The 12,862-nt window shown below is 45.1% G+C and overlaps 1 protein-coding gene across 1 annotated transcript in view; it reads right to left on the reverse strand.

Annotated features, from left to right (window-relative positions):
• The window catches only part of LOC310795248 (amyloid-beta A4 precursor protein-binding family A member 1-like), a gene marked incomplete at both ends in the record, with an annotated part of 36,967 nt that overhangs the window by 3,236 nt on the left and 20,869 nt on the right, over positions 1–12,862 (reverse strand). Inside the window, 4 exons of the mRNA XM_083657308.1 lie at positions 7,957–8,097; positions 11,052–11,171; positions 11,870–12,082; positions 12,646–12,825. Coding sequence (XP_083513434.1) covers positions 7,957–8,097; positions 11,052–11,171; positions 11,870–12,082; positions 12,646–12,825 — 654 coding nt within the window. The remainder of the gene's footprint in view (positions 1–7,956; positions 8,098–11,051; positions 11,172–11,869; positions 12,083–12,645; positions 12,826–12,862) is intronic.

A 12,862-nucleotide genomic window follows, 5' to 3' on the forward strand; every position in this document is an offset into this window, starting at 1 on the left:
TTTCTGTGTAGACTATGCTACCCTACAAGAGTCTCCGTACATAGACTTGCCTGTCACTCTGACTCCCAAGTCGTCTACATCAGCGATACAGACGTATTTACAAGTGTCACAGAAACATTTCAAAGCCACATATTGAGAAGAAGAGTTCATAGCTTCTCGACGTCGGGGTTAGAAAGCTTGACGCTGCTCATAAATGCCTCTTTTCATCTGAAGTCTGTGCTGGTGATATTTTTTACCGAGCCTTTGGCCAGAGTGGCGCTGTTGAGCGCTCTGACGGCTGGGAGCTCTAACCTGGAAAAAATATCACCAGCACAGACTTCAGATGAAAAGAGGCATTTATGAGCAGCATCAAGCTTTCTAACCCCGACGTCGAGAAGCTATGAACTCTTCTTCTCAATATGTGGCTTTGAAATGTTTCTGTGACACTTGTAAATACGTCTGTATCGCTGATGTAGACGGCTTGGGAGTCAGAGTGACAGGCAAGTCTATGTACGGAGATGGGACTCTTGTAGGGTAGCATAGTCTACACAGAAAGAGGAGAAACGGTGCTACTGACGGCCCTGCCTTGTCACGCCCCTCCTCAGTCTTACTGGTCCCCTCTGACCGGCTCCTCCCCCAACAAATATCTCCACCAGCTTTACCACCATGAGCTTCCTCAGCTCCATGCACACCATTTACCACCTGCACAAAGACTGCCCACCAGACAAACATATAAAATATATATATACTCAGACGACGTGCTGACGAAGGAGAAAAGCGGACGAGCCCCCAATTATGTTAGGAACTGGCCTCGGGGAAGGGGACGGCAACACAAAAGTGCCCCCACTCTTCCCACTCCCAAAGATGATCAGCCAACCACCATCACAAGTTCACAAGTAGCAGGTTTAGTTTCAGAGCACAGCATGGCCCCAACATCAACAAATCAAACTAATCCCCAACCTTAAACTTACCAAGAAAAGGATGGATTAAAAAAAAAAATAGACACAGCTCTCACCTATAAGCTCCTACAAAATAAACATGAGAAAATGTTACAAAACTAAAGGGCTTCTCCCTCCTACTTTCTGCTACTTTGGTAAGAGTTATTTACTGTAAAAAAGTATAGATTTGGAAGGTAGCTATTTACAGTTTGGACTGCACAAGTCTACCCAGACAAGGACAGATCTTAAAGTTCTAAAGAACTACAAAAGTAGGCCTACACAGTGCCTACCTGACAGAACAAAGAGTCAGCAGAGCAGCCATCATCGGTGGCAATGACTGCAAGGGATGGCATCCCCAAACCCATTTAACAGTGCCAGGAAGTTGATCAAATAAAAGTTTATTTGCTATTACATGTGTATGTCATTTGTTCACATCATTCCAAGTGTGTAATTGAACATAGTCCACCCATTGTTCTCCCATATGATATCTCTGTTGACTATTTGCTGTGTTTTGTTAAGTAGGAACTGTGTATGCCTACTTCATTCTTCACAACTTAAAGATGTGTTATCTTGGTGGACCTGTGCAGTTTAAACTGTAAATAGCTACTTCCAGCTCTACACTTTTGTACACTAACATCTTACCCAAGTAAGTAGGAGGGAGAAGCCATTTAGTTTTTTGTAACATTTTCTCATGTTTATTTTGTAGGAGCTTATAGGTGAGAGCTGCCTTTTATTTAATCCATCCTTTTCTTAGGTAAGTTTAAGGTTGGGGATTAGTTTGATTTGTTGTGTTGGGGCATGCTGTGCTCTGAAACTAAACCTGCTACTTGTGAACTTGTGATGGTGGTTTGGCTGATCATCATTGGGAGTGGGAAGAGTGGGGGCACTTTTGTGTTGCTGTCCCGTTCCCCGAGGCCGGTTCCTAACATATTGGGGGCTTGTCCGCTTTTCTCGTTCGTCAGCACGTCGTCTGAGTATATATATATATTTTATATCTTTGTCTGGTGGGCAGTCTTTGTGCAGGTGGTAAATGGTGTGCATGGAGCTGAGGAAGCTCATGGTGGTAAAGCTGGTGGAGATGTTTGTTGGAGGTGGAGCCGGTCAGAGGGGACCAGTAAGACTGAGGAGGGGCATGACAAGGCAGGGCCGTCAGTAGCACCGTTTCTCCTCTTTCTGTGTAGACTATGCTACCCTACAAGAGTCCTGTCTCCGTACATAGACTTGCCTGTGACTCTGACTCCCAAGCCGTCTAAATCAGTGATACAGACGTATTTACAAGTGTCACAGAAACATTTCAAAGCCACATATTGAGAAGAAGGGTTCATAGCTTCTCGACGTCGGGGTTAGAAAGCTCGACGCTGCTCATAAATGCCTCTTTTCATCTGAAGTCTGTGCTGGTGATATTTTTTCCAGGTTAGAGCTCCCAGCCGTTAGAGCGCTCAACAGCGCCACTCTGGCCGAAAGCTCAATAAAAAGTATCACCAGCACAGACTTCAGATGAAAAGAGGCATTTATGAGCAGCGACGAGCTTTCTAACCCCGACGTCGAGAAGCTATGAACTCTTCTTCTCAATATGTGGCTTTGAAATGTTTCTGTGACACTTGTAAATACGTCTGTATCGCTGATTTAGACGGCTTGGGAGTCAGAGTGACAGGCAAGTCTATGTACGGAGACTCTTGTAGGGTAGCAGTCTACACAGAAAGAGGAGAAACGGTGCTACTGACTGCCCTGCCTTGTCACGCCCCTCCTCAGTCTTACTGGTCCCCTCTGACCGGCTCCTCCTCCAACAAACATATCCACCAGCTTTACCACCATGAGCTTCCTCAGCTCCATGCAAAGCCACCTTGACTAACACCATTTACCACCTGCACAAAGACTGCCCACCAGACAAACATATAAAATATATATACACACACTCACAGACGACGTGCTGACGAATGAGAAAAGCAGACGAGCACCCAATTATGTTAGGAACTGGCCTCGGGGAACCGGACCGCAACACAAAGTGCCCCCACTCTTCCCACTCCCAAGGATGATCAGCCGAACCACCATCACAAGTTCACAAGTAGCAGGTTTAGTTTCAGAGCACAGCATGGCCCCAACACAACTAACCAATCAAACTAATCCCCAACCTTAAATTTACCTAAGAAAAGAAAATGATGGATTAAATAAGAGACACAGCTCTTACCTATAAGCTCCTACAAAATAAACATGAGAAAATGTTACAAAAAACTAAAAGGCTTCTCCCCCTACTTTCTGCTACTTGGGTAAGTGTTATTTACAGTGTACAAAAGTGTAGATCTGGAAGGTAACTATTTACAGTTTAGACTGCACAGGTCTACCAAGATAAAGACACATCTTAATAAAGTTCTGCAGAACTACTAAAGTAGGTCTACACACAGTTCCTACCTGACAGAACACAGCAGTCAGCACAGCAGCCATCATCGTTGGGAATGAGGAGAGCAAAGGGCGACAGGATGGCATCAGCTGGCTTAAATGCTCTCCACCAGCCAATCAGCCAGCAGCAATCTGACACCTGACCAGGCCAATAGACTACTTGCACAACCCCACTACTTCCTGAAATGAGTAGGGCAGCTTGGTTTCCTGTCCTACACTATTGGATGAACTGATTAATGTCAGGTGTGCCTGACTGCTGCAGTCACAACAACAGTGATCAGGCACACCTGACATTAATCAGTTCATCCAATAGTGTAGGACAGGAAACCAAGATGCCCTACTCATTTCAGGAAGTACTGGAGTTGTGCAAGTAGTCTATTAGGATGAACACCACCTGCATCTCATTTCTCAATCACACACACACAGAGGAGGAAAGGAATGATGTTAACACATGAGAGAAATATACAAGGACTGAATGTGAACATTAGCTTCTGTAGCTAATTGAGTTTATAATGACTCCTTGGGACACATTGTATATTAGCCTGTATTATCCCATACATGTAAAAAGCAGCTGTGATGGCAAAAATTAGGCTTACAACATATACAGTACCGTATATAAAATATGTGACTGTGTGTGTGTTTTGTACATGATTAGTTCATTAACTATGGGCTTAATTATAAATGAGTTCTGACTGAACGTTACTATAAAGCACACATGGGCAACATACGGCCCCCTGTGTGGCCCGCGATGGAATTGCAAAATTCTTCTGTTATAGCATTTCAGTCTGGAATATGGAATATCTTTCAATAATCTTTATGACTAAAAGGCCAAAAGTAATCTCATGTGTAAGAAATGGCTGTTCTACATTGAGGTAGAAATTTAAATAATTAACTTGTTGGTTTTGGATTTATTTAGCTTCAAGAGTGCATTTTTGTTCGTGTGACCCTCAACACAGGCTTTGAGAATCCCGGGCCACTTACTGATACTTATGCTTAAATTAACCCACTCATATTCTGGTTTATTTCAAGAAAAACATTTCGGATAGTGGAAATTCTAATTGGCTGGTAACTTTAAAATCTAGCAGCCATATTGGCAGGTGGTGAAAAAAGTTAATTTCAAGCCCTGCAGGGAGAGTGTGGTGACATAGGAGTGAGTGAGAAAAGGATCAAATATTGGTGGTTAAGACTGAATAATGACATCACAACTGTTAATTTAAAATTAGTTATTCCTCTAAACCTGGCTTCAAATGCCCCAATTTTTTCGCGCTGGCGCCGTTCAGCCCTCAGCAAAATCTGGTAGCGAGGACTTTTTTTGTGGCCCTCTCTATCATCAAAGATGCCCATCCATGGGTTACGGCATGACAATATTTGTTCGGCCCCCAGCAACAATCTGGATTTCTCATGTGGCCCCCCATGAAAAATAGTTGCCCACCCCTGCCCTAGACCATCAGCTAGGTAACTTACAATGGATCTTGGTTGGTTTAGAACAGCTTAGGTAGGCGATAGATTAGCTACAGCCTAAGGCTGACCTGTTAGTGTTCAGGCTAAAATCAGACTAGAGCAGGGTAGGATAGGCCAGATTAGGCTGTAGATTAGCTAGATACTATGTCCCAGTTAGCTCTGGTTAATGCTTAGAGTAGTCAGTTGTCTGATCTTCTCCCCCCCCCCTCTCTTTCCCCCTTTCCCCGCTTCTTCCCTTCTTCCCCCTTCTTGTTCTCCTCTCTTTCCATGCTCTTTCCTCCCCCACATCCCACCGCCCCCCCTCCCTTCTCCTGCTCTCTCCTCATTCTCCCCCCCCTCTGCTCCTTCTCCTCTTCTCCCCTATTTTCTTGAATCCCTGCCACTTCCTGCTCTCCCTTCTCTCACATTCCCCCTGCTCTCCTTCCCCTGCACCCTCCCACCTCTCCTTCTCTGCCTCTCTGTCCTCCTCCCTCTCTCACATTCCCCCTGCTCTCCTTCCCCTGCACCCTCCCACCTCTCCTTCTCTGTCCTCTCCTCCTCCACATTTCCCATTTTCCCCCCACCCTCGCCCTAATCCGGGCCCGTATCCTACTCCCTCCCTCCACCCTAGACCCTACCTCTACTCTCTGTCCTCCCCCCTCTCTCACATTCCCCCTGCTCTTCTTCCCCTGCTCTCCTTCCCCTACACCTCTACTCTCTGTCCTCCCCCCTCTCTCACATTCCCCCTGCTCTCCTTCCCCTGCACCCTCCCACCTCTCCTTCTCTGTTCTCTCCTCCTCCACATTTCCCATTTTCTCCCCACCCTCGCCCTAATCCGGGCCCGTATCCTACTCCCTCCCTCCACCCTAGACCCTACCTCTACTCTACCTCCCCTGTACCCTTCCACCTCTCCTTCTCTGTTCTCTCCTCCTCTCTGTCCTCTCCCCTCTCTCACATTCCCACTGCTCTTCTTCCCCTGCGCCCTCCCACCTCTCCTTCTCTGTTCTCTCCTCCTCTCTGCCCTCTCCTCCCTCTCACATTCCCCCTGCTCTCCCTCCCCTGCACCCTCTCCTTCTCTGTTCTCTCCTCCTCCACATTTCCCATTTCTCCCCACCCTCGCCCTAATCCGGGCCCGTATCCTACTCCCTCCCCTCCCCCAACCCTAGACCCTACCCCTACCCTGGCTCTCCCTCCCCTGCACCCTCATCTCTCCTCCCCTGTTCTCTCCTCCCCTCCCCCAACCCTAGACCCTACCCCTACCCTGGCTCTCCCTCCCCTGCACCCTCATCTCTCCTCCCCTGTTCTCTCCTCCTCCACATTTCCTATTTTCTCCCCACCTCCCCCCTCTCCTCCCTCCCTCCCTCCACCCTAGACCCTACCTCTACTCTACCTCCCCTGTACCCTTCCACCTCTCCTTCTCTGTTCTCTCCTCCTCTCTGTCCTCTCCCCTCTCTCACATTCCCACTGCTCTCCTTCCCCTGCGCCCTCCCACCTCTCCACATTTCCTATTTTCTCCCCACCTCCCCCCTCTCCTCCCTCCTCCCTCTCCCTCCCTCCTCCACTCTCCTGCTTTCTTCAAATGTTCAAATGTTATCTTTATTCTGTATATTCTTGTTACTGTGTGTTAGCTAGAATCAGCTAGACATACTTTCTGTGAAGCCCTCTGAGACATGCTTGTGAATTAGGGCTATATAAATAAACTTGACTTGACTTGATCTCTAGGCAGTTTTGTTATGGCTTTCCCAATGAAAGACTTGAAAAGGTTTTAGTGTCCATACCGGGATTCAAACCACAAACCTTTGGGTTGGAAGGCATGGTCTTTCACCACTGGACTACAGCCCAGCTCAAACACACAGAACATGCAGCAAGTCAAATAGATGTGGTTAAGATTAGATTAGGGTTTTCTTAACCAAGACCATACCCTAACCCAATTGATATGGTGGTGGTGGGGGGGGGGGTATATATATATATATATATATATATATATATATATATATATATATATATATATATATATATATATATATATATATATATATATTTTTTTTTTTTTTTCAATTATTAATATTATTATTTTCACATTTACTAATCATTAACCACTCTATTCAGGAATTGACCGACTAATCAGCAACTATCTAATGATTAACCAATATATTCACGAACTGACATGTATTAAATTAATCATTAAAGAAACAGTTAACTACTCTGAGTCTGCACTGAGTGCTCATAAGTGTCAAAATAGAAAACCAGATTCAAACATAGGCAGAATGGTTCCAGGTCCATGTTTATCATACCAGAATGTTAGCACAACAATACAAAACTCACAGCAACAAGTAGACCAGTAGTTTATTGATAGTATTCTGTGACATCACCACACAGACATCTTGGTCTGATTGTAATCAATTAACAGGTGATTACAATCTAATTACACACACAGCCAATGAGCTGTGTGTAGTGTAAAGTGCCATATTGGTCGGAAATGCATGTGACATCATGGGAATACTATGAATAGACAAGTCCAAGTGAATCAGTTGTTATTAAGCTTTATACGAGGCGGATGAGTCTGTTGTGGCCTTCACCTTGTCAGTCTCACGTGAGCATGGGCGCCTGGCCAATCCCGGCGCTTGACTGCTGCGTAGGCGGGCACAGGGCGTGGTTGTTGCGTAACCTATGTGCGAATAGAAATCACACACCGGCGGACCGGATAAACCCGGAAGTGAAACCCGGAAGTGAAACGCAGCTGGCTGCCTTCCACTGTTTCGCTCTGCCTAGCAACAAACCATAAACAAGGAGAACGCCAGAATGGGCTTGCTACTCTCGCGAACATCTCTCGTTATATTCTAACAGGTTTTTTGGAAGTTATTTTGTGGTTATGGCCGAAGTGGCTGCTGCAAACCGTTTCATTTCACTTCCTGATCTGCCCTGGCCACAGACAGACTAACACTGGCCGATTCACTCGGGGTTCAAGCGAGACTACTCTGCGTTGGTCTCGTCTACTATTACAGGTAAGATGTGATGCATCGATATTAAATTTAGACTGTTTAATAACAATCGAAAATCTTGCTCGTAGCTGCTTTAACAGAAACTGCTACTAATGACCACCATGGATTTGGAGAGAAATTTAGCCCACCACTATTTTTGGGTGGGCTAAAGCCCACCCAAAAAAGGCCTAGAACCGCCCCTGATCTGATCAGTCTCCTACCTCTCCCATAGCATTAGACAGGATCTGAACAATCTTCTCGTGAGGCGTAGCCACCACGCTCTGGCTGTTGATCTCGATGATGCGGTGACCAACGCGGACGCCGCCCCTCTCAGCGATGCCTCCTCTCATCAGGCTACAGATCTGCAGACAGTGAGAGAAACACATCAATAAACGGATAAATGACAGAAAAGGGAAACATATTGACATATTGAGCTCTCAGTTGTCTCAGTGTCTCTGTAGTCTGTACCACGAGAAGATATGAGAAGAGAAGAGAAGAGAAGAGATGAGAAGAGAAGAGAAATTCTGGTTTATTGTTTATGTATTGAAACGGACCCATTAGCTGACGCCAAGATGCCAGCTAGTCTTCCTGGGGAAAAGAGAAGAGGAGATTGATATTTCCAAAGAGCTGCAGATTGAATTCTACCATAAAAGATCCAAGCAGTGCTTGCTTGTGCTTCAGTTAAATCATCACAACAAATTCCTGTTTGTTGACGTTGACCTTTGACCTTTGACCTAACCCTTGACTGTACCGGAGAATTCAAGTGAAGCTGATTCTGAAATGTGTAACTGAAGACAAAATGTTGGTGTGGGACACGTTTTCACTTTTAGGTGAATTAAACTCTCAGATAAAGAACCATAACCGTTTGAAAATGTTTTGAGTGGTATACGGTACATTTATGCATGCAGGAGCTTACAGCCAATCGTGATGACTAATGATGGAGTGTAAATCTTACACGCACGTATGCACGCACACGTGTGTGTGTGTGTGTGTGTGTGTGTGTGTGTGTGTGTGTGTGTGTGTGTGTGTGTGTGTGTGTGTGTGTGTGTGACCCCCATAAATTTAACAGATAATAGTCAAATTCAATTGTAGGGTTAATATTGCTGTTCTCAAAATAATCACATGCAGTTATGAACTTATTCCCGCAGAGGGCGCTAGGTCCCTGCAGCTGACGTCTAATGAAAAAAGCAGGAAAACGAAAAAGGAGTAGGAAAACGAAGGATGAGCAGCAGAGTTCAGTACAGTAGCAAGCTAGCAGTAAGAAGAAGAAATACAATGTTGTTTTACCAGCTAAAGGTTTATGTTAAAGTATTTTGGGGACCAAGGTACCATGTTTTTGCACCTTGAAACCTTTAGGGAGTGTAAAGGGCACCTGTCGGAGCCAGATTTTTAAATTAGGCTAATTAGCTAATGATGTGCTGTCATCAGTGATTATATCAAAAGTGATGTCATAAGGGTGCACAACTGCACACACACACACACACACACACACACACACACACACACACACACACACACACACACACACACACACACACACACACACACACACACACACACACACACACACACACACAAGGAGTAATTGTGACAAGACTGATCAGTGTTGTCATAGGGGGGCACACACACACATATCACTAAATATAATTTACTGAGCAACACACACAACTTAATTACTCAAGTAAAAGTAAACAAGTACAGGCTCTGAAATGTACTCAAGTATAAAAGTAAAAAGTATTTTCTCTGCCAGGCAAATAGAAACTCACAACATATTAATATAATTCAAATACTATTAAACCTCTGTGTATATTTCTTTCCACAAAAGAGATGCACATAACGTGTGAAAGCTGAGAGCATGAGACGATAGAGACAGACAAACGTGGGTTTTTCGAAGCCCAATTCAGTTTTGAACGGCAAAAGCCAGAGGAAAGAGTGAAAAGCGCTGAGAAAACCAATATTAAGAGGTCTGGCCTGGTGGCACAGAGAGTTGGTTTGCTGTCCCCCAGTATTGAGGCTTCAATCACTTTTGAGGTCGTGGGTTCGAGCCTCAGTCAGGTTTGAATGACGACAGCCAGACGGAAGAGACAAAAGCGCCCAGAGAAGAGCTGTGAGTGTGAAGGATAAGTCCATCACACAGAGATGTTCGACTCCTGCTCCAGGTTGATTCCTGCTCCACTGCCACTACCTGGTTATAGTTCAGCAATTCCAGAAGTTTCTTTTAGAGCTTCAGGCATTATAACTGTGATTGGTAGTTGTCAGTTTGTGACATGGTTTTTCCACAAAAAATGTGCACATAATGCGAGACGAGAGAGATAAACAAACAACGTTACATCATCTTTGTCTGTCATGCATTAAAATTTAAGTAACTAGTCTGTTTTGAAAATGTAAGGAGTAGAAAGTACAGATATTTGTGTTAAATTGCTGGGAGTAAAAGTAAAAAGTTGTCAGAAAAATAAATACTCAGTAAAGTACAGTGTGTATATATATACTCTACCATAGATATATATGTGGCACTCCAACTTACAGTCTCAAGACGGTGAGACTGAAATCATCACTCATTTGAAAGATGAATGAGTGGTCATCTCAGCATTTCACAATGCTGCTCCATGTCTGATGCTAAGAAACTGTTTCCCATCTGTGAGTCTCAGGGTGGAGATGCATGGATGGTGTTCTTATGTTTATGTTTTTTATGTTATTTTTAAGCAGTGCAACAGCACATAAGTCATGTGTCTGTCTGTCCATCCATCCATCCATGTTTACCAAGATTTGAACAACGCACCGAAAGGTGAGCACGAGATTTAGCCTAGCTCTCAACCCCCCCTCCCACCTCTACAAGGAAGCGCAACGCAAGCATGTACACACACACGCACGCACACAGGCATACACACGCACGCACGCAGGCATACACACGCACGCACACAGGCATACACACGCACGCACGCAGGCATACACACACAGGCATACACACGCACGCACGCAGGCATACACACGCACGCACACAGGCATACACACGCACGCACACAGGCATACACACGCACGCACGCAGGCATACACACGCACGCACACAGGCATACACACGCACGCATACGCATGGGGGAGAGGGGAAGAAGTATAGGAGGGTACGACCGCTTACTTCAACACCTGGGTGTGATTTTTACTTCATGAAAGGAAAACAATATTTCACCCCAAGTACAATTTGGCCAAATCCTTTCTATTAATTTCGATGTATGCTGTCTCTATGTATGCTGTCTCTATGTATGCTGTCTCTATGTATGCTGTCCCTGGTGGTACAGCGATGTATTGCCCTGACACTCACAATGCCGTTCTGCACACTGAAGCCCAGCTGGTATCTGAGGTCTGGCCTGCGGATCAGCACCATGGTGACGGGCGGACACCTGACAATGTTCATCTTGATCCTGGACTGGGTCTTCAGACCCTGAGGGGAGATACAGCCACATTAGCTATGGACTCAAACATCTAGAAGATTCAGCCACATTAGCTATGGACTCAAACATCTAGAAGATACAGCCACATTAGCTATGGACTCAAACATCTAGAAGATACAGCCACATTACAGTAGCTATGGACTCAAACATCTAGAAGATTCAGCCACATTAGCTATGGACTCAAACATCTAGAAGATACAGCCACATTAGCTATGGACTCAAACATCTAGAAAAGAATGACGCGATACAAGGACGAAACATCAGACAACCTGTCTACCAGGGTTAGGCTCAGAATTGGAATTTCAAGAAGTTGAATTTCATTCTGTTAAATTCCGTGTTCTCCTTAGCAGATACCTGATTAGTTTATATTAATAATATAATACTGATGAATATCATGAACTGTTAAAGGAACCTTTGTGCTGTTACTTGATGCATTTGCGTGTAATCATAATATGCACGACACATTTAATTGATTTGTCTGTCTTATATTTGATTTATAATGTTTGAATTATAGGCTTAATATTCAGCGACATATTCGACCTCTCAAAGGTCGAATTTCATGGAATTTATAGAATTCAATTGTTCCAATTAAATTCTGAATCCGTTTCCTGGGTTACATTCTAATCCCAGTTCCACCTCCAGGCACAGATTTAAAAAATCAGACCAAACTCAGCAAACAGCAGCGTACCTTGATGAAGCTCTGGCAGGTGTTGAGAGGCAGACCCACCAGGCTGGTCCCATTGATGGTCATGATCTGGTCTCCGATGTTGAGTCGACCGGACTTCTCTGCCGGCCCAGCATGCAACAGGCTGGCGATGATGACGGTGGGGAGGATGGAACCCCACCCCGACTCCACTATCACCACACCCAGGATCTCCCCCTTCTGCTTCTCTATGTAAACCTGGAACACAGCAGAGGGAAGATCTTTCATGCCCCTTACCTGTGAAGTTCTCTCCCCACCCTGATCATTATTCCTTGAAATGTTGGTCCGATATAAAGTGATCTGCATCCAAACACCTTGAGTAGGTGTCCATATCCTACAGTGCTCAACAACGCTGCCATCATGGGCAGGGCCGGATCTACCATATGGGCAACCAGGGGCCCGCAGTATGAAGGGGCCGTCAATTTTTTATATTTTATTTATGTATTTATTTTGGGGGGTCGGGCTCATGTTGGGCTCCACAGAACTATGACACAAATCTAAGACCAATCAGAATGAAATAAAAATAGTTTCCAAGGAGATTAACTTTTATGATTGTATTGTTTTTACCTTAACTGAAGGATTATTGACGTTGTTTACAGGTAGAACCAGCATCATGGTACATGTACATTGTCTCAATTCCACAGGTTTACATTTTGAAGATACAGCATTGCAGATGGAAAACATAACCATATCCTCAGTTCTAGCCTCAGAAATGGATTCCGATGTGGCTCTGCCACACCGCCCCCTGCTGATGCACTCACATCTCTGCAGTTCTCCGACTTGGAGAAGTGGATGAGGTCGTCGTTGTACATGTCCTGAGTGTTGAGCAGGTCGCTGTACTCCCTCTGGCTCAGATCCTCTGGGTCGATACCGTTCGCCCGGAGGAACTCCTGGTAGGCCACACTGAAAGACTGACCTATAGACTGGGCTATCAGCTGGGCCTGGGCGAGGGAGAGAGAGAGAGACAGACAGCCACGC

The sequence above is a fragment of the Poromitra crassiceps genome, assembly GCF_964638095.1.
Source record: "Poromitra crassiceps genome assembly, chromosome: 21".
In the NCBI taxonomy this organism is placed as follows: Eukaryota; Metazoa; Chordata; class Actinopteri; order Beryciformes; family Melamphaidae; genus Poromitra; species Poromitra crassiceps.